Consider the following 19,817-nt stretch of genomic DNA (forward strand, 5'->3'; position numbering starts at 1 on the left):
TTTGGCTTGGGACCGATGCGTTGGCCTATGCACGGATGGTGCACGGGCAATGACGGGCCGCGAGCGTGGCCTAGTTGCTCGTGTTCAGCAAGTAGCTCCACTTGTGAAATGGACACATTGTATGGTCCATCGTGAAGCATTAGCTGCTAAAAAAATGCCAGTTCTCTTTGACTCCATGTTGAACCAATCCGTGAAAATGACAAATCTAATCAAATCACGGCCGCTAAACTCTCGCTTGTTTGGGGTCCTCTGCCAGGAGATGGGGTCAGGGCATGAACAGCTGCTTCTGCACACTGAAGTTCGCTGGCTCTCCAGGGGGCGGGTGTTGCAGCGGTTGTATGAGCTGCGAGAGGAGGTGAAGTGTTTTTTGACAGAAATCAAATCAGATCTGGCGAAACATCTGGATGACACTATGTGGCTTGCGTCTCTGTCCTATTTGGTCGATATATTTGACCGTTTGAATGGCCTCAACCTGTCTCTGCAAGGCCGCGAAATTCACATTGCTCCTCACAGACAGAGTGGACGCCTTCACACAAAAAATTGACCTCTGGCATGGCCGCATCAGTCGAGGGAACTGCGACATGTTCCCCAGCCTTGCAGACTTTATCACTGATGCAGGCACGTCACACGATTTCTCCTCTCTATTTCAATCAGCGTCTGAGCACCTGTCTGCAATGAGAAAAGAATTTGCGACGTACTTTAAAGAGGATTATCGCTCTTTTGCGTGGGTTCGAGATCCTTTTGTATGCACAGCAAACGAGCTGTCAACTGATATGCAGGAACAGCTTATTGAGCTGAAGAGTGACAGTAGGCTGAAGGAACTTTTTACCTCCTGCCCTCTTTCGTCATTCTGGGCAGCATTGATGCAGGAAAACCCTCAACTCTGTGACGTCGCCTTGAAGATTCTCCTCCCTTTCGCGTCCACATATTTGTGTGAGGCAGGATTCTCAAAAATGACTGCACTCAAAACGAAATACCGCAATCGTGCACAAATCGAGGATGATTTGAGGCTATGCTTATCAGACATTGCACCAAGAATTGAGGATCTTTGCAAGGCAAAGCAGGCTCAGGTCTCACATTAACATCGCCTACCTGCAAGTTTCTGTAAAACATGCAGATGATATGCCTATTATTAGGCCTAGTAATAATAACAATAATAAAGCATAAATTCATATCAGAGGTCTAGTGCCAATTCCGTTATAGCAATAGCCTAGTAATGATAATAGGCCTACTGATAATAATAATAATAATAATAATAATAATAATAATAATAATAATAATAACAGCAAAACGTAACCTCATAATTATATAGCTATAGCCTAGTAATGATAATAGGCCTACCACTACTCATAATAATAATAGTAATAATAATAATGCCTGCAAGCTCACATTAGAAATCTGATACTACTTCCAGTTATAACAATAGCCTAGTAATGATGATGGGCCTACCTACCGCTACTGATGATAATAATAATAATAATAATAATAATAATAATAATAATAATAATAATAGTGTGGGCCTAAAATAATAGTCTATCTATCTATCTATCTATCTATCTATCTATCTATCTATCTATGCAAGGTGGTGTAGTGGGAGTGGGACCGGTAAAGGGGGGGGTGGCGCCGGGAGGAGGGGGGGCCCCAACTGCAATGAACCAGGTTTGGGGGGGGGGGCCCAGCTTGAAAAAGGTTGAGAACCCCTGCACTAAGTCATTCAGGAAGTGATATTATTTTTTTTGTGGTGCGGTTTCCATCAAATCCTGCGCTCTGATCGGCTGGCAAGCGGGTCCGTATCCTCCGATACGGACCCTAGTTACGGACCCCGGTTATGGACCTCTGGCGACTCGCTCGTTCACAACAACAAACATAGTAGCATTTTTTGTCAACATTTATCTTTTTTTTATAAGACTTATTTATAAGATTATCAAAAATCTTATAAATTTTTGCCAGCATTTCCCAGCATAATAGCATTAATTTTACAGCATGGATAGCGATAACGTCAGTCTTCACAGCGAAAGCGAGTTTTACTACCCTGAGGAAGAAGAAATAAAAGAAAACATTTCAGAAGAAAGCTAAAAACCTGTAACTTGCTAACGCCAAGCAAAAACATGGCTGAATCCTGAATGACTCCTATTTGTATAAATAGGGGACTACATAGGTGGCAAAATGTAGTTTGTTTTCCTGCTATGGAAGTGCACTTGTATACCGAGGAGGAAGCAATTTGCATTACAGCTGTGAATGAGGATTCAAAATGGCGGCTCGGCTCGGCTCGGCTCGGCTCGGCTCAGTTTTCCCTTTCGGGCGCTCTCGTTTTCTGTTAGAATTTGGTAAAGAAAAAATAAATATATTATTTACCAGCTTAAGGTCGGTCCGTATGGTGAAATACCATGACCGAGGTCTTTCAAGACCTCGGTCACGGTATTTCACCATACGGACCTCCCAGGTGGTAAATAACATTATATATATATATATATATATATATATATATATATATATATATATATATCAGGGCTTTGAACCGGTTCAAGGAACGAAAACCGGGAACTTTTTCTATTTCACATGGAACAGAAACGAAACCAGAAACTTTATTATTTTTTACGTTCCGGAACAGAAACGCTTATTAAAAATAATGGTAACCGGTTAATACCGGTTTTTATTTCGTTCCTCAAAGTTTCTGTAGCCTACAAATAGTCATTCTTCTCCTGCGCAAGTTTCTATGACCCGCTGGGGTTCACTTCCTGTGTGACGTTCGCTGATTGAATGGAGAGAGCGGGAAGGTGGACTACTAGTGAGTAAATGCATTACTGAGTGTCTGAGCAAAGAAGAGCCTGAATGTTGCAACCTCCCTATTGGCTGTTTGTAAAAATGTATCAATTGTTGCCCTTCCCACGGGACTCATCGCGGGCTCGAGAGACGAGACCTGACGAGTTAGTTTGTTGGTAGCAGAACAAAATGTCTGGACACAAATCGGGTTTTCAGAAAAGGAAAGAAAATAAACGGAGGGTCGAAAATACAAAAAAGGAGGCAGAAAATGCAAAACGAGTTTTAAGGTAGGACAAATGGTTACTTTTCTGAGGCGGCCCGCCGTGGCTGCCTGCAGGCTTTCAGTTGTCATTGAATGGTTAGTTTTCTGAGGCAGCCCGCCGTGGCTGCCTGCAGGCTTATTTATTATAGCCCATTTAGTTAAAATAGTTGATATAAAATGTTTATAGTTATAGTTATGTGATGGTTGTCCTGATTTAGACTGTTTTTTTTGGGGGGGGGGTTGCGCGATGTTGCACCCGGGTCCAGATTAGGGCAGAACCGGCCCTGGCTACATTTCAGCTGTAGTTTGTTTTATGTATGTATGTACTTGCGTAGATGTGTACTTCCAATATGGCGCCTAACAAAATCTCGCGGCGCGGTGACGTCATGCGGTAGCCCTCTATAGGGCCTGACTAGCCTTTGGTAACACACTAAACGAATTATCTTTCATTTTTGGGACTTTTTCTGTTTGTGTAGATGGGAAGACATACTGAGAATCCAAATCGCCAACATTTGAAATAATAATAGTTTTGAATTATTTCTTGTCTTATTTAATGAAGGTTGTAATAGAATTAGCCTACATTTGGCTTAAGCTGGATGAGACAGAGACATAATTTTATAGCCATTTGTTAAACAGCTGAGAGGGAACGTAATTAACCGTTCCGGGAACGAAATTTTTTTGTTCTAACCGGTTCGGGAACGTCTATTTAATGGTGGAACCCAAAACCGGAAACGTTAAAATTCCGTTTCTGTTCGGAACGAACCAATAGGAAAAAAATTCCGGTTCAAAGCCCTGATATATATATATATATATATATATATATATATATATATATATATATATATATATACAGTGCTGCTTGAAAGTTTGTGAACCCTTGAGAATTTTCTATATTTCTGCATAAATATGGCCTAAAACTTCATCAGATTTTCACACAAGTCCTAAAAGTAGATAAAGAGAACCCAGTTAAACAAAATGAGACAAAAATATTATACTTGGTCATTTATTTATTGAGGAAAATGATCCAATATTACATATCTGTGAGTGGCAAAAGTATGTGAACCTTTGCTTTCAGTATCTGGTGTGACCCCCTTGTGCAGCAATAACTGCAACTAAACGTTTGTGGTAACTGTTGATCAGTCCTGCACACCGGCTTGGAGGAATTTTAGTGCATTCCTCTCTACAGAACAGCTTCAACTCTGGGATGTTGGTGGGTTTCTTCACATGAACTGCTCGGTTCAGGTCCTTCCACAACATTTCGATTGGATTAAGGTCAGGACTTTGACTTGGCCATTCCAAAACATTAACTTTATTCTTCTGTAACCATTCTTTGGTAGAATGACTTGTGTGCTTAGGGTCGTTGTCTTGCTGCATGACCCACCTTCTCTTGAGATTCAGTTCATGGACAGATGTCCTGACATTTTCCTTTAGAATTCGCTGGTATAATTCAGAATTCATTGTTCCATCAATGATGGCAAGCTGTCCTGGCCCAGATGCAACAAAACAGGCCAAAACCATGATACTACCACCACCATGTTTCACAAATGGGATAAGGTTCTTATGCTGGAATGCAGTGTTTTCCTTTCTCCAAACATAATGCTTCTCATTTAAACCAAAAAGTTCTATTTTGGTCTCATCCGTACACAAAACATTTTTCCAATAGCCTGGCTTGTCCACGTGATCTTTAGCAAACTGCAGACGAGCAGCAATGTTCTTTTTGGAGAGCAGTGGCTTTCTCCTTGCAACCCTGCCATGCACACCATTGTTGTTCAGTGTTCTCCTGATGGTGGACTCTTGAACATTTACATTAGCCAATGTGAGAGAGGCCTTCAGTTGCTTAGAAGTTACCCTGGGGTCCTTTGTGACCTCGCCAACTATTACACACCTTGCTCTTGGAGTGATCTTTGTTGATCAACCACTCCTGGGGAGGGTAACAATGGTCTTGAATTTCCTCCATTTGTACACAATCTGTCTGACTGTGGATTGGTGGAGTCCAAACTCTTTAGAGATGGTTTTGTAACCTTTTCCAACAACGCTTTTTCTGAGGTCCTCAGAAATCTCCTTTGTTCATGCCATGATACACTTCCACAAACATGTGTTGTGAAGATCAGACTTTGATAGATCCCTGTTCTTTAAATAAAATAAAACAGGGTGCCCACTCACACCTGATTGTCATCCCATTGATTGAAAACACCTGACTCTATTTTCACCTTCAAATTAACTGCTAATCCTAGAGGTTCACATACTTTTGCCACTCACAGATATGTAATATTGGATCATTTTTCTCAATAAATAAATGACCAAGTATAATATTTTTGTCTCATTTGTTTAACTGGCTTCTCTTTATCTACTTTTAGGACTTGTGTGAAAATCTGATGATGTTTTCGATCATATTTATGCAGAAATGTAGAAAATTCTAAAGGGTTCACAAACTTTCAAGCACCACTGTATATATATATATATATATATACATACTTAAGAACAGGATGTGGTTTAAGGAAGATATTTCCTGTATTTTGGGTGAGACAGACTTCCAGACTTCATCTACATTATTCACGCAGGTCTATATTATGTTTTATTCTATTCACATTCACTGGATATGAGCAATCGCATGCTCTGATTGGCTACTCTATTACTAGGCTATCAGCTCATATACCGTGAGTAGAGACAAACAAAATGGTGGAGTGCGTTGCTGAACCAACCCAGGACGAAATAAAAACTCTACTCGAAAATAAACCCCCCAAAAATACAAAAAAAGCAAGTATTTGATGGTAAGAACATATCTTTTTTATTTTTCAATAATTATTATTATAGCATTTTTCACAAATTGCTCCTGTCATTTCGGCGGTTTGTTTACAATCTAAGCAAAAATGATTTTGTCGGACGTTTTGTACAAAGTTTTTATAAATCGAATTTGCAAAAAACAAAAATAAAAATGCTGTTTTTCAAAATTCAGTGAATGTGGATAGAATAAAACAACTATTCCACTCAATCTTGTCGTACATGGATTATAGCCGACTCAGTGCTACGCACCTCATCGACGACCAGCTCACGTACAACTCGATTTTGTGGAATAATTGTTAAATATACTTCTTTATTTGGAGTGAGCTTAAAACCTAATTTTCTAAAGTGTTTCTTTAACCGATCCTAGGAACACTCCTGATTTAAAACCAGCAGCTGGGATATCCTGAGAGGAGTACTGGGAAATCTAAACCATAGCAGCTGAGTGAGCTTTATTCATGCCTCAGCTTTCTGTCACTCTCCTGCTCTGTGCTTCCAGCAGAGAGAGAGAAAAAAGGCATAAAACCCTTTTTCTCTGGATTGTAAAGGCCATGCATGAGAGAGTTTAGGATAGCTCAATGCTACACTACTTATAATCAGTGCTAGTGGAGCGCATGATGACACAAGCTCCATACTGTCAGGGGAGCAAGAACAAGAGAAGAGAGGATGTCTGAGTACAGCCTGAGCAATCTCACGCTCAGACGGAGATCAGACTAGTCAATAAAGATCAGCCAGGAACATAAATGAGCTCAGACTGATATCACACCTGGATCATTCTCCACCCTGGTTGGAAATCTGACAGATTTCAGACTGAGATCAAACCTGGACCAGTGCTTAGATGGCATTTAATTGTGTTTTAATTAAAAAAAAAAAACTGAATCAGAACAGAAGTTCTCATTTAAAGCACTGGAGTGATTCATACATACTTCTAGCACTGAGCAAATTTCCTATAAAAAGTTAAAACATAAGTTTAAACCAACTCAGATTAGCAGTATGTACTTTATCATTAGAACAACTATGAATAGACATCGATACACTAGGTTTCTTTTTTTTTTTTCAATTTTCTTCATATCTTTTTTGATGGACAGATGAACACAAGTTTGATTTCCAAACCTTCTCCAGATGTGATATTCAAAACACACTAGGCAAGCTAATGGGTAAGCTAATGACACATAATGAAATGGAAGAGCCAGAAAAGTGTCGGCATCTGCTGAACAATTCTTCAAGTTCATTTCCTTGAGGGTTATGAAGAAACCCAGCTCCACGTACTTACTCAGCATCTGGCAAACTCAGTACATAGACAGTGAGAAGTCAGTTTATAAAGAATGATCGTGTAGGAGTGTGTGGCAGCAACAAGGCCATTTTTTTGTGGAATGACAAGGTAGAAAACACAGCATAGTATACTTTATGCTTGATGTAAAACATACATTTTCTGTGTAACATAAAGTACTGCCTATTATCTGTTACTATAGAAATGACGATGTCATAGAACCTTAAATAATATAACCTTGTGATTTGCCTCAAAGCCAGAACTCCTGTCAGAGCTGCTCATCTCATCTCATCATCTCTAGCCGCTTTATCCTTCTACAGGGTCGCAGGCAAGCTGGAGCCTATCCCAGCTAACTACGGGCGAAAGGCGGGGTACACCCTGGACAAGTCGCCAGGTCATCACAGGGCTGACACATAGACACAGACAACCATTCACACTCACATTCACACCTACGGTCAATTTAGAGTCACCAGTTAACCTAACCTGCATGTCTTTGGACTGTGGGGGAAACCGGAGCACCCGGAGGAAACCCACGCGGACACGGGGAGAACATGCAAACTCCACACAGAAAGGCCCTCGCCGGCCCCGGGGCTCGAACCCAGGACCTTCTTGCTGTGAGGCGACAGCACTAACCACTACACCACCGTGCCGCCCGTCAGAGCTGCTGTTATTGAAAATTAATCAACACTTTCTGAACAGTCGGATCTGTGAATTCAACACTGTTGTGGGAGAAATGCAGATACTTACTATATATAAAGATTCTCTGGATGCTGGACATTATTCTATCAACATTCACTGGATATGAGCAATCGCACGCTCTGATTGACTACTTTACTACTAGGCTATCAGCTCATATACCGTGAGTAGAGAAAAACAAAACGGCGGAACGTGTTGCTGAACCAACCGAGGATGAAATAAAACTCTACTCGAAAATGAAACCCCAAAAAATACATAAAAAAGCAACAAAATATGGAATGAAAGTATTTGATGGTAAGAACTTTTTTCTTCCAAGAATTATTATTATTATTATTATTATTCTAGCATTTTTTCACAAATTGCTCCTGTCATTTCCCCAGCTTGTTTACATTCTTCATCTTGAAACATTAAAATGTATTGAATTTTTTTTAGACTGGTTCAAAAGCTCGAAGAAGTTTGAAAATTACACAACTGAAATGTCCAAGGAAGAATTAAATAAATATCTAAAGCTATTTTATACCTCGGAACGATAGCAAGATGGCACTTTCTACAAAAAAACAACAGTAAAGGCAATTCGTGCAGCCATCAATAGGTTTTGAAGAAGTCGGCCTTCGTGGAAATTATTTTGTCGGATGTTTTGTATAAAAAAGTTTTTATTTATCGAATTTGCAAAAAATAAAAAATGCTCCGTTTCTCAAAATCCAGTGAATGTGGATAGAATAAAACAGTTATTCCACTCAATCAAGTTGCACATAGCTTATAGCCGACTCAGTGCTCTGTGCCTTGCCGGCTATCAGCTCATGTATGACTCGATTTCGTGGACTAACTGTTAATTGTTCTGAATCTTTGGAAAACTGACTAATCAATTTTGCAGTGTACCAAATGTAGATATCTCATCTCATCTCATTATCTCTAGCCGCTTTATCCTGTTCTACAGGGTCGCAGGCAAGCTGGAGCCTATCCCAGCTGACTACGGGCGAAAGGCGGGGTACACCCTGGACAAGTCGCCAGGTCATCACAGGGCTGACACATAGACACAGACAACCATTCACACTCACATTCACACCTACGGTCAATTTAGAGTCACCAGTTAACCTAATCTGCATGTCTTTGGACTGGGGGGGGAAACCGGAGCACCCGGAAGAAACCCACGCGGACACGGGGAGAACATACAAACTCCACACAGAAAGGCCCTCGCCGGCCACGGGGCTCGAACCCGGACCTTCTTGCTGTGAGGCGACAGCGCTAACCACTACACCACCGTGCCGCCGCAAATGTAGATATATCGATTAAATACTGTCAAAATTTACACTGCCCTGAGAAATAGCATATGGTTTAAATGGATACTTTTTTTTTTTTACCTCTGCTAACTTTGTTGGAGGAGGTTACGTTTTCGCCTTTGTTTGTTTGTCTGTTCCCAACGTAACGCAAAAAGTAGTGAACAGATTTTGATGAGTTTTGAGGAAAGGTGAGCCATGGGCCAAGGAACAATTGATCTGATTTTGATGCAAATCTGGATATGTATGTGGATCCATAATTTTTTTTTGGCTGTTCCCAAAGTAACTCAAAAAGTAGTGAATGGATTTGAATGAAATTTGGTGTATACCTTTAGTATTATCCTCAGTTCAAGTGATTTGATTTTAATGTTGATAATATGTGGCTTGGCAGAGGAATGCACTCTATCGTCTGTCCTCCTAGTTTGCCTTGTGAATAAAAAAAAAAAAAAAACTGCTGCCAGACAGTCTTTACTAAACCAGGGAGCTCAAATAACAGCTGACATTTAAATGTTCAGTAGTGCACTGTCTAGACTATTATAAGCATTTTAGAGACAGAAATAAACGTGTGAGGAATGTTGGAAGGTTGTATGGTCTTGAAGCAAGTCCCAGATACACTCGTGTGTATAATGTAATGATGATTCAGAAACACACACAGGCAGTACAACTCCACCAGCCATGCTTCAGTGTGTCACGGTGCAAACTAATAGTGGTATCTTTTGACAAATTACATGCAAATAAGACTTTATGTTGGAAGTCGAACAGAATTCTTACTATAAAACGTCATGTATATGTGGGGTGGGATGGCCTGGGAAAACCCACTGGATGTCCCTGTGGCTGAATTCTGACAAAGAAATTCTGGCAAATTTAAGAAACCACAAATATCTCATCTCATCTCATCTCATCTCATTATCTCTAGCCGCTTTATCCTGTTCTACAGGGTCGCAGGCAAGCTGGAGCCTATCCCAGCTGACTACGGGCGAAAGGCGGGGTACACCCTGGACAAGTTGCCAGGTCATCACAGGGCTGACACATAGACACAGACAACCATTCACACTCACATTCACACCTACGGTCAATTTAGAGTCACCAGTTAACCTAACCTGCATGTCTTTGGACTGTGGGGGAAACCGGAGCACCCGGAGGAAACCCACACGGACACGGGGAGAACATGCAAACTCCGCACAGAAAGGCCCTCGCCGGCCACGGGGCTCGAACCCGGACCTTCTTGCTGTGAGGCGACAGCGCTAACCACTACACCACCGTGCCGCCCTGCCTAAAACCTCATAGTGTAAATGTCACACTTTGATCAAGTTATTGGATATCTACGTACGTGCTGTAATAAAAACAAAAAACAACAAACAAAACAACCCCCCCGTCTAATCAATTTAGTTTGCAATCAGGAACCGGCAGTCAAAATGTCCGTGATACTCCTGCACCACAGTCATAATAAAATCGTTCAGTCTAATTTTCTCCTTTTTCACTTTTGAGGGCATCAATGTTTAAAATACTATCACTTTACTTGTTTTTGGGATATGTGCAACAGTGAAACAGCTTTCAGTTCACGAAAGCCTGTAGTTTTCAGAATTATACATAATAGACCTGAAGTGTCTTGTGAAGGGTTTTCCCAGATCACCAATGGCAATAACAAAAAAAGCCCAAACAGTATTTCAGATTTTATTCCGTCCACATTCATTGGATATGAGCAATCGCGCTACTCTACTACTAGGCTATGAGCTCATATACTGTACCGTGAGCAGAGAAAAACAAAATGGCGGAGCGTATTGCTGAATCAACCGAGGACGAAATAAAAACTCTACTCGAAAACAAAACCCCCAAAAAAATACAGAAAAAAAGCAACAAAATATGGAAAGAAAGTATTTGATGGTAAGAACGCATCTTTTTAAAAAATGTTTCAATAATTATGATTATAGCATTTTTCCACAAACTGCTACTGTCATTTCGCCGGTTTGTTTAAGTTACATTCTAAGCGGGAATGATTTTGTTGGACGTTTTGTATAAAGTTTTGATTTATCGAACTTGCAAAAAATAAAAGTAAAAATGTTCTGTTTCTCAAAATCCAGTGAATGTGGATAGAACAAAACAGTTATTCCACTCAATCTTGTCGTATACGGCTTATAGCTCAGTCAGCACTATGTGCCTCATCGGCTATCAGCTCATGTACGACTCGATTTCGTGTAACAACTGTTAAAATACGTTTTACTATGAAGACTATGAATAAACACAGCTTGCGAAAGTTGAGTACTCAAATTTACATCATTTTCCAACCTCCACCATGAATGCAGTTGATCAGCCAAGACATGTTTGGTGTTTGCTTTAGTTTTGCATTGGTGCCATGGTGCTAATGTAGCTCATAGGTACTGGAAGTCCGTCTCACCTAAAATGAATTTTCATAAATATCTGCATGAATGTGCATCCGTTTCTTTAGTTATATGTCAGAGACTTGCGTTTCAGGGTTTAGGATGCAATATGACTAGAAAGGAACAAAACTTTACCATGTAACCAAACACCATAATACAAGAACATCCATCTCTGACAAGAGGAATTGTTTTCTCATCTCATTATCTCTAGACGCTTTATCCTGTTCTACAGGGTCGCAGGCAAGCTGGAGCCTATCCCAGCTGACTACGGGAGAAAGGTGGGGTACACCCTGGACAAGTCGCCAGGTCATCACATAGACAACCATTCACACTCACAATCACACCTACGGTCAATTTAGAGTCACCAGTTAACCTAACCTGCATGTCTTTGGACTGTGGGGGAAACCGGAGCACCCGGAGACGGGGAAAACATGCAAACTCCGCACAGAAAGGCCCTCGCCGGCCACGAGGCTCGAACCCGGACCTTCTTGCTGTGAGGCGACAGCGCTAACCACTACACCACCGTGCCGCTGAGGAATTGTTTTGTTTTGGGGTTTTTTTTCCCTAGTGTAACTTGGTATCATTCAAGACATGGTGTTGTTTGAATTTACTCATTTACATGTGGTTACATTTTACAAGACGCTGCCTCAGCCCTGCCTCGCAATGTTCCCGAAAGTCAAATTTATGCACGTGATGGTTCAGTTCCACTTTAAAAGTAATCTTGTAAATATGAACTTGCTGCTATTTTACAAAATATTTTAATCCTAGTAGGGATGGTAAGATTCACTGGTTTGCATCGGTGCACAGCTTTAAATGTTCATCATGCAATTGTCCCGTTTAAAAATGTGTGTACTGGATGCAATCTGGGATGAAATCAGGATGTTGATGTGATCATTTCTAACCTTTATACATCTCTAAAATCCAATTTATTAAGATATAATTATTAGTATAAGCCCTATGCTTTTATTATTTAAAAATGTGACCAATAATTTCTGACCAATACTTTTATATTTAGATTGATTTCTCCTCTCTGAACTGTTTCTCAAAGCGTGCGCTCTTATCTTCACTGCCGTCAGTGGCCAATTCTCATCAAGCCTCATGGTTAAGTCTCATGAAAATTGGAGGTATGCCCGGGTGGGTAGCGCCAATGGGATTTCAAAATAAAGGTCCCTGTGCCTCTCTCATCATAGTGCCAACGGGATTTTGAAAATAAAAGCTTCTTCTTGTACAGGACTCTCTTCAAGTCATATGAAGGATTATCATGGAGGAGGAAGAGCTACCATATTGAATTGCACAAAATTATATTGTTTTCTATTGTGTTGAATTACACTGTATTGAATCATCTCATCTCATTATCTCTAGCCGCTTTATCCTGTTCTACAGGGTCGCAGGCAAGCTGGAGCCTATCCCAGCTGACTATGGGCGAAAGGCGGGGTACACCCTGGACAAGTCGCCAGGTCATCACAGGGCTGACACATAGACACAGACAATCATTCACACTCTCATTCACACCTACGGTCAATTTAGAGTCACCAGTTAACCTAACCTGCATGTCTTTGGACTGTGGGGGAAACCGGAGCACCCGGAGGAAACCCACGCGGGCACGGGGAGAACATGCAAACTCCGCACAGAAAGGCCCTCGCCGGCCCGGCCCTTCTTGCTGTGAGGCGACAGCGCTAACCACTACACCACCGTGCCGCCCTTGTATTGAATCAAATCATGTTAAATCACACTACATCACAGCAGGGGTGAACAGCATTGTATCACACTAGTAGTTGCTTCATTATGTATCCTTAAAGCGAGACGGCCTTTCGATTTCATAAAATTGGTGAAATTTAGTTCCCTCTGAAATTTGGTCATTGTGATATATGTTTATTTCTGTAATATCGCTAAAAAAATTAGGCCATTTTGTGGCTGGGAAGTTATTTAATTTGAGGGGATTCCCAAGCAAATAACATGCATGAAATCGCTCGATTCGCGCAGTCAAGCAGACAGAAGACGTCCGTGTGCGCATGCGCAGGTTTACCTTCTTCTTCTTCTTCTTTTGGGTTTTACAGCAGATGGCATCCACAGTGTTGCATTACTGTCATCTACAGGTTTACCTTTGACCGTGCACTGACAGTTCCATCATTCTGTCGCTAAACAAACAGCTGATCACACCGAGGTGCTCGCTGACCGCCGATATTTATTAGTTTGGTCCTGCGTTTCCTTTCCTTCGCAACATAACGTCTTTTCTTCTCGCTTTCCATTACTGTAGTCGGTCTTTCACGTTTCATTCGCACACTCGCATCCTCCATTTTCCTCTCCTGTTTCAAATTTGTATCCCACAATGCCTTGTGCGAATGGGGAAAGCCCACCACGTGATGCATGACGTAGTATCTTGAATTGGGTCATGGTGAAGCAGGAAAAAATAGTGGAGAATTTAGGGCCACATGGCCCTACATTCATTAATTTTTCTATTCATAAAAACCTAATGAAACTGAAAGGCTGTGATTCGAATTCAGTAGCTTTCGGTCCACGAAACAAAAATAACTGTGTCAGGGAAAATTCTTTTTATGACCTACACTTGAAAAATATAAAAGGCAGTCTACCTTTAATGTATCGGATCATTGGTAATCCATTGAGATGTGTAAGGCATCGCCCTCAGCGATGGAAATGCACATATCTAATTAATCCTAATGATTACATAGGTGGGCGGCACGGTGGTGTAGTGGTTAGCGCTGTCGCCTCACAGCAAGAAGGTCCGGGTTCGAGCCCCGTGGCCGGCGAGGGCCTTTCTGTGTGGAGTTTGCATGTTCTTCCCGTGTCCCCCTGGGTTTCCTCCGGGTGCTCCGGTTTCCCCCACAGTCCAAAGACATGCAGGCTAGGTTAACTGGTGACTCTAAATTGACCGTAGGTGTGAATGTGAGTGTGAATGGTTGTCTGTGTCTATGTGTCAGCCCTGTGATGACCTGGCGACTTGTCCAGGGTGTACCCTGCCTCTCGCCCGTAGTCAGCTGGGATAGGCTCCAGCTTGCCTGCGACCCTGTAGAACAGGATAAAGCGGCTAGAGATAACGAGATGAGATTACATAGGCTAATTATGTTGTTTGAAAAAAAAAACATCTGGGCAACTCTTTATGAAAATATTTTGGATGAATTAGAATGAGAATTTTATTACTAGCTACGTTTTACGTGTAGATTCAGTGCAAAACTAAAGAAATAAACGTCAGACATCCAACAGGTCTTGGCTGATTGACTAAATTTGGAACAGGCTGTGTGAATGTAATATTTTCCTTGAACAGAATAACACACATTCATGCTGCCAGTAATCCTGAAGCCTGAATGAAGATGATCATAGTGTACGGAGAGCGAACTCTCCTCACAGCACAGCAAAACAGCAGTGAAATGTGATACAGTAATGAACCCGATCATAACTTTACTTCTTGAAGAAGACATTATCTTCCTCCCAGAACCAGGTGTACGTCATGTTGCCAGGATACGCCTCGGCCTGACAGGTGAAGAATGCATCCTGGGATATGTTCACGGTTATGTTCTCTGGAGGGGAGACGATAAATGGAGGTCCTGCAAGCCAAAAAAACAAACAAACAAAGAAACAAACAAAAAAAAAAACAGAATGAAAGTTTTACTTCAGATTTATTCCAGTTCTTCCAGGGACGGAATTGTGTAAAGCTATCATGCTGATAAGTTATGAGCTGCAACCGTTATTTGAATCTTTGCTGAGTGCAGCTGTGTGAACTGATTGAAATGTAAAAATCTGTCAAGGCTCATGTTACAATACTACACAGCTATGTTGTCCTTTTCAGTCAAGAACCAGGAGAATAAAGGTAAGTTTACAATGTGAATATATGAGATTGGTGATTTATAAGCCTTCTCTGCTGTGAGAGCAATATGACCCCATGAGCTATGAGCATAATACTTATGGGCGCCTGCGACAAGCAGATATAGTGTCCAAGCTATTCATTTTTTATTCATAGCTGCCCACTGAACGTTTGACATCAGAATATAAGAAAAAAAAAAAGAAGACATTCACAGAAATTCTCATTTGGTATATCGACTTTGATTAAGCATGTTTTATTCTGTATTTGTTTGATGTTTAAATGCGTTTTACAATGCTGCAACACACCTCAAGGCTGTAACTATAGCACCTCCTATTGCATTACACACATCAAGCAGAGTTTGATCTGTTACAAATTATTTTTACTGGCCTGATTAATCAGCATGCATGCATGATAGACAAGCTTTTCAGAATCATGAACACACAGGTATGTAAAACGTTGCATTATGAAGGCAAGTCAAGTTTATTTGTATAGCGCTTTTAACAACAGACACTGTCGCAAAGCAGCTTTACAGAAAGTTAAAGACTTTAAACATGAGCTAATTTTATCCTTAATTTATCCCTGATGAGCAAGCCTGTGGCGACGGTGGCAAGGAAAAACTCCCTGAGATGACATGAGGAAGAAACTTCAAGAGGAACCAGACTCAAAAAGGAACCCATCCTCATCTGGGGGATAACAGATAGCGTGATTATAAATAATTTGCTTCTATAACTCTGTCCTATATAGTCACAAAGTATAACTGTGTAACCAGGAAATTCATTATAGTTTTAACATGAAGTCTGTTTTGTTGAAGTTATAAACTGTTCATTGATGGAAACTTACTCTTTAGGTAACATAAGGCATACCTAACAACCTGTGTTCTCTCTCTCTCTCTCTCTGTCCCTGTCTCTTCCCTCTGTCTGTCCCTCTCTGTCGAGTTACATGTCGATCCTGAGACACGAGTGGTGCTGACCACTTCTGCTCCTCGGACTTGCCTGATCCAGTGTTGGGTTCGAGTCACCAAACCCCAAGTCCGAGTCCAGTCTTGAGTCCCCAGTGTTCAAGTCTGAGTCAAGTCCAAATCATTAAAAAAATTTCGAGTCGAGTCCGAGTCGAGTCCACTATTGAGCCGAGTTGAGTCCAAGACTCCAACCGCACCATTTGACGGTGGCTGTTTTAGCCCCATTAATGTTAGTTTGTTCCTGAACATGATGTATGAACAGGTCAGTGTGCATTCTCTTTGTCAGGGAGTGCGAAGTATTCTGTCAGAGATGGTTGGAAGATGGATGTAAGTGCAGAAGGTGTGTTTATTAATACAAGTGAAGAGGGTAAACAATCCAGAACGGCAGGCAAAATCGTGAAACAATGAAACAGGCAATAGGTCGAGCGAGGCACAAACAGGCTATCGTAGACTCGGCAGAATCAAAGACGAGAAACAGGAAATCAGGGATCAGGAACCCAAACAAGGAAATAAGGCTTGGTAATGTGTCAGCAATGCAACTCAATACTTCGCAAAGTAAGTACGTTTTCACAGTTTTTATATCGGTGCACTGTTTGTGCCTTAATCCTGTGCAGGTGCGAGTCGTTTACGGCATGCGCGAAAGTCCGTTTGGTGCGCGCACTGTACAGAGCGCGCTCGAGAGTCTATCTGATGCATGTGCCAAGGTGCGCAGGTGTGACACTCTTACATGAAATTAGTACAAAATTAATGTAGATATAAATATCTTATGCCAAATTATTATGGCATGTTACAAAAAAATAAAGAAAACATCCGAGTCCTTGTCTCCATTCTCTGAGTCCTAATGCAGTTAATGCATGAGCCCGAGTCCAAGTCCGAGCCATCAGTGCTCAAGTCCGAGTCGAGTCACGAGTCCTTAAAATTAGGGCACGAGTCGGACTTGAGTCTGAGTCCTGGACTTGAATACTACAAGCCTGGCCTGATCCATCCTGATGCCCTACGTCTGGCTGGAGTCTCATCACATCCCTCCTCTGGACACTTTCCACAATAAAGCTGTCCTTCTCTCCTCAAAGTTATATAAATATCAAGAGAAAAGAAAGACTCTTGCTGATTATAGTTTAAAATTTATCATTTGTCCAATGCTACTGAATTATTTGATGTTATAAATGCTATAAATGTAATCCAGAGCAGTCCTGGGTAGGCAGGATTACTGTACTTTAACTTGTGAAATTTAATCAGTACTATTAGAAAGGTACTATTCATCACAGTCTGCAGTGTTGGTGTTTTCCTTCTTCCATACCTGAGGAAATGTCCAAACTCCTTTATAGAAGACAATGTGCTGCCTGTCTATTTTCTCAGCTGTTAGTGCCTCCAGCCTGAACAGAAAAACTTCCAGCAAAGTGTGCACATCCAATTTTTCAGTAAATACTTCTATCAATTACTGTCTCCGGAGAAACAGATCTTAGATACTGAATAAATTGTCTATTATAATGGGCAATTATAATGAGAGCTACAGATAATTTATGGTCACATGCTTCTATTCAAAACGTCATTTTGTCAAATTAGTACGTGTCAGGCAAACATCTGGGTTTATAGGTCAACTCACTCATTTCATGTTCAACTACAGCCATCTGGATATGAGAGTTATATTATAGAACAGAAAATTGTCAATTTTAATACAGACATGAGCCTGAGAACATGAAATCATCTTGAAAGGGTGATTAGAAGTTGATATGTATAATAACAAGTCTCATGGACATTTGATTTCAATATCATTAATCAACATCTCCGGTGTGTGTCCCAATTTATACAACCCCAATTCCAAAAAAGTCAGGACGCTGTATAAACTGTAAATAAAAACAGAATGTGATCATTTACAATTCATGGAAACCCTATATTTCATTGAAAATAGTACTAAGACAACATATCAAATGTTGAAACTGAGAAATGTTATTGTTTTTTTTATTTTAAAACATATGCTCGTTTTGAATTTGATGTCAGCAACACGTTTCAAAAAAGTTGGGACGGGGCGACAAAAGACTGAAAAAGTTGTGTATTGCTAAGAAAAACTAATTTGGTTAATTGGCAACAAATCAGTAACGTGATTGGGTATAAAAAGAGCATCCCAGAGAGACGGAGTCTCTCAGAAGTAAATATGGGGAGGGGTTCATTGTTCTGTGAAACACTGTGTGGGCAAACAGTGCAACGATTTAAGAATAACATTCCTCAATGTAAAATTGCAAAGAATTTGGGGATCACATTATCTATGGTACATAATATCATTAAAAGAGTCAAAGAATCTGGAGAAATCTCTGTATGCAAGAGACAAGGCTGAAAACTGACATTGGATGCCTGTGATCTTCAGGCCCTCAGGTGACACTGCATCAAAAGCAGACACGTGTCTGTAGTGGAAATCACTGGATGGGCTCAGGAACACTTCAGAAACCCATCGTCTGTGAAAACAGTTCATTACTGCATCCACAAATGCAAGTTAAAACCAGATATTTAAAAATATCCAGAAACATCGCCACCTTCTCTGGGCCTGAGCTCTTTTATGATGGACTGATGCGAAGTGGAAAAGTGTCCCGAGGTCTGACAAATCAAAAGTAGAAATTGTTTTCAGAAATCATGGACACCACATCCTCTAGGCTAAAGAGGAGAGGGACCATCTGGATTGTTATTAGTGCACAGTTCAAAAGCCAGCATCTCTGATGGTGTGAGGGTGCATTAGTGCACATGACATGGGTAGCTTGTACTGTACATCTGGGAAGGCATCATTAATGTTGAATGATATATACGTTTCAGAGCAATATGCTGCCATCCAGGCAAAACCTTTTTCAGGGAAGGCCTTCCTTCTTTCAGCAAGACAATGCCAAACTGTTTTCTGCACATATTAAAACTGCATGGCTCCATAGTAAAAGAGTCCGGGTGCTAAACTGGCCTGCCTACAGTCCAGACTTGTCTCCCATTGAAAACATTTGGTGCATTATGAAGCACAAAATATGATAAAGGAGACCTGAACTGTTGAGCAACTGAAACTGCATATCAGGCAAAAACAGGACAACATTTCTCTTTCAAAACTACAGCAATTGGTCTCCTCAGTTCCCAAACGTTTACAGAGTGTTGTTAAAAGTAGAGGTGATGCAACACATGCCCCTTTCCCAACTTTTTTTGAAACTTGTTGCTGACATCAAATTCAAAATGAGCATGTATTTTAAAAAAAAATTCTCAGTTTCAGCATTTGATATCCTGTCTTTGTACTATTTTCAATGAAATATAGGGTTTCCATGATTTGCAAATTATCACATTCTGTTTTTATTTACAGTTTACACAGCGTCCCAACTTTTTGGGAATTGGGGTTGTATTAATTTATACTTCTTTATACGAACTTAACTTATACTGTATAAGGCCCCATGTCCTGACTTCTGTTGGCAATACAGAGAGAGAGCTTACACGGGTATGCAAACAAGCAGGAACTTCAGCCAAAAAGGCTGCAACCACCCACGTGAGCTTGCACAAACACAAACATATGAACTCATGCCATACACTCACTGAGTGCATTAAACCAACACAATATAATATAATAATGGAAACACAAGTGACCCCTTTCAATAC

The 19,817-nt window shown here is 40.8% G+C and overlaps 1 protein-coding gene across 1 annotated transcript in view; it reads right to left on the reverse strand.

The window, feature by feature from the left end:
• Window positions 1–19,817, reverse strand: part of igsf9bb (immunoglobulin superfamily, member 9Bb) — a 296,709-nt gene that overhangs the window by 89,073 nt on the left and 187,819 nt on the right. The window contains exon 6 of the mRNA XM_060936153.1: window positions 14,849–14,990. Coding sequence (XP_060792136.1) covers window positions 14,849–14,990 — 142 coding nt within the window. The remainder of the gene's footprint in view (window positions 1–14,848; window positions 14,991–19,817) is intronic.

This window comes from Neoarius graeffei, chromosome 12 (genome assembly GCF_027579695.1).
Source record: "Neoarius graeffei isolate fNeoGra1 chromosome 12, fNeoGra1.pri, whole genome shotgun sequence".
NCBI classification, from domain to species: Eukaryota; Metazoa; Chordata; class Actinopteri; order Siluriformes; family Ariidae; genus Neoarius; species Neoarius graeffei.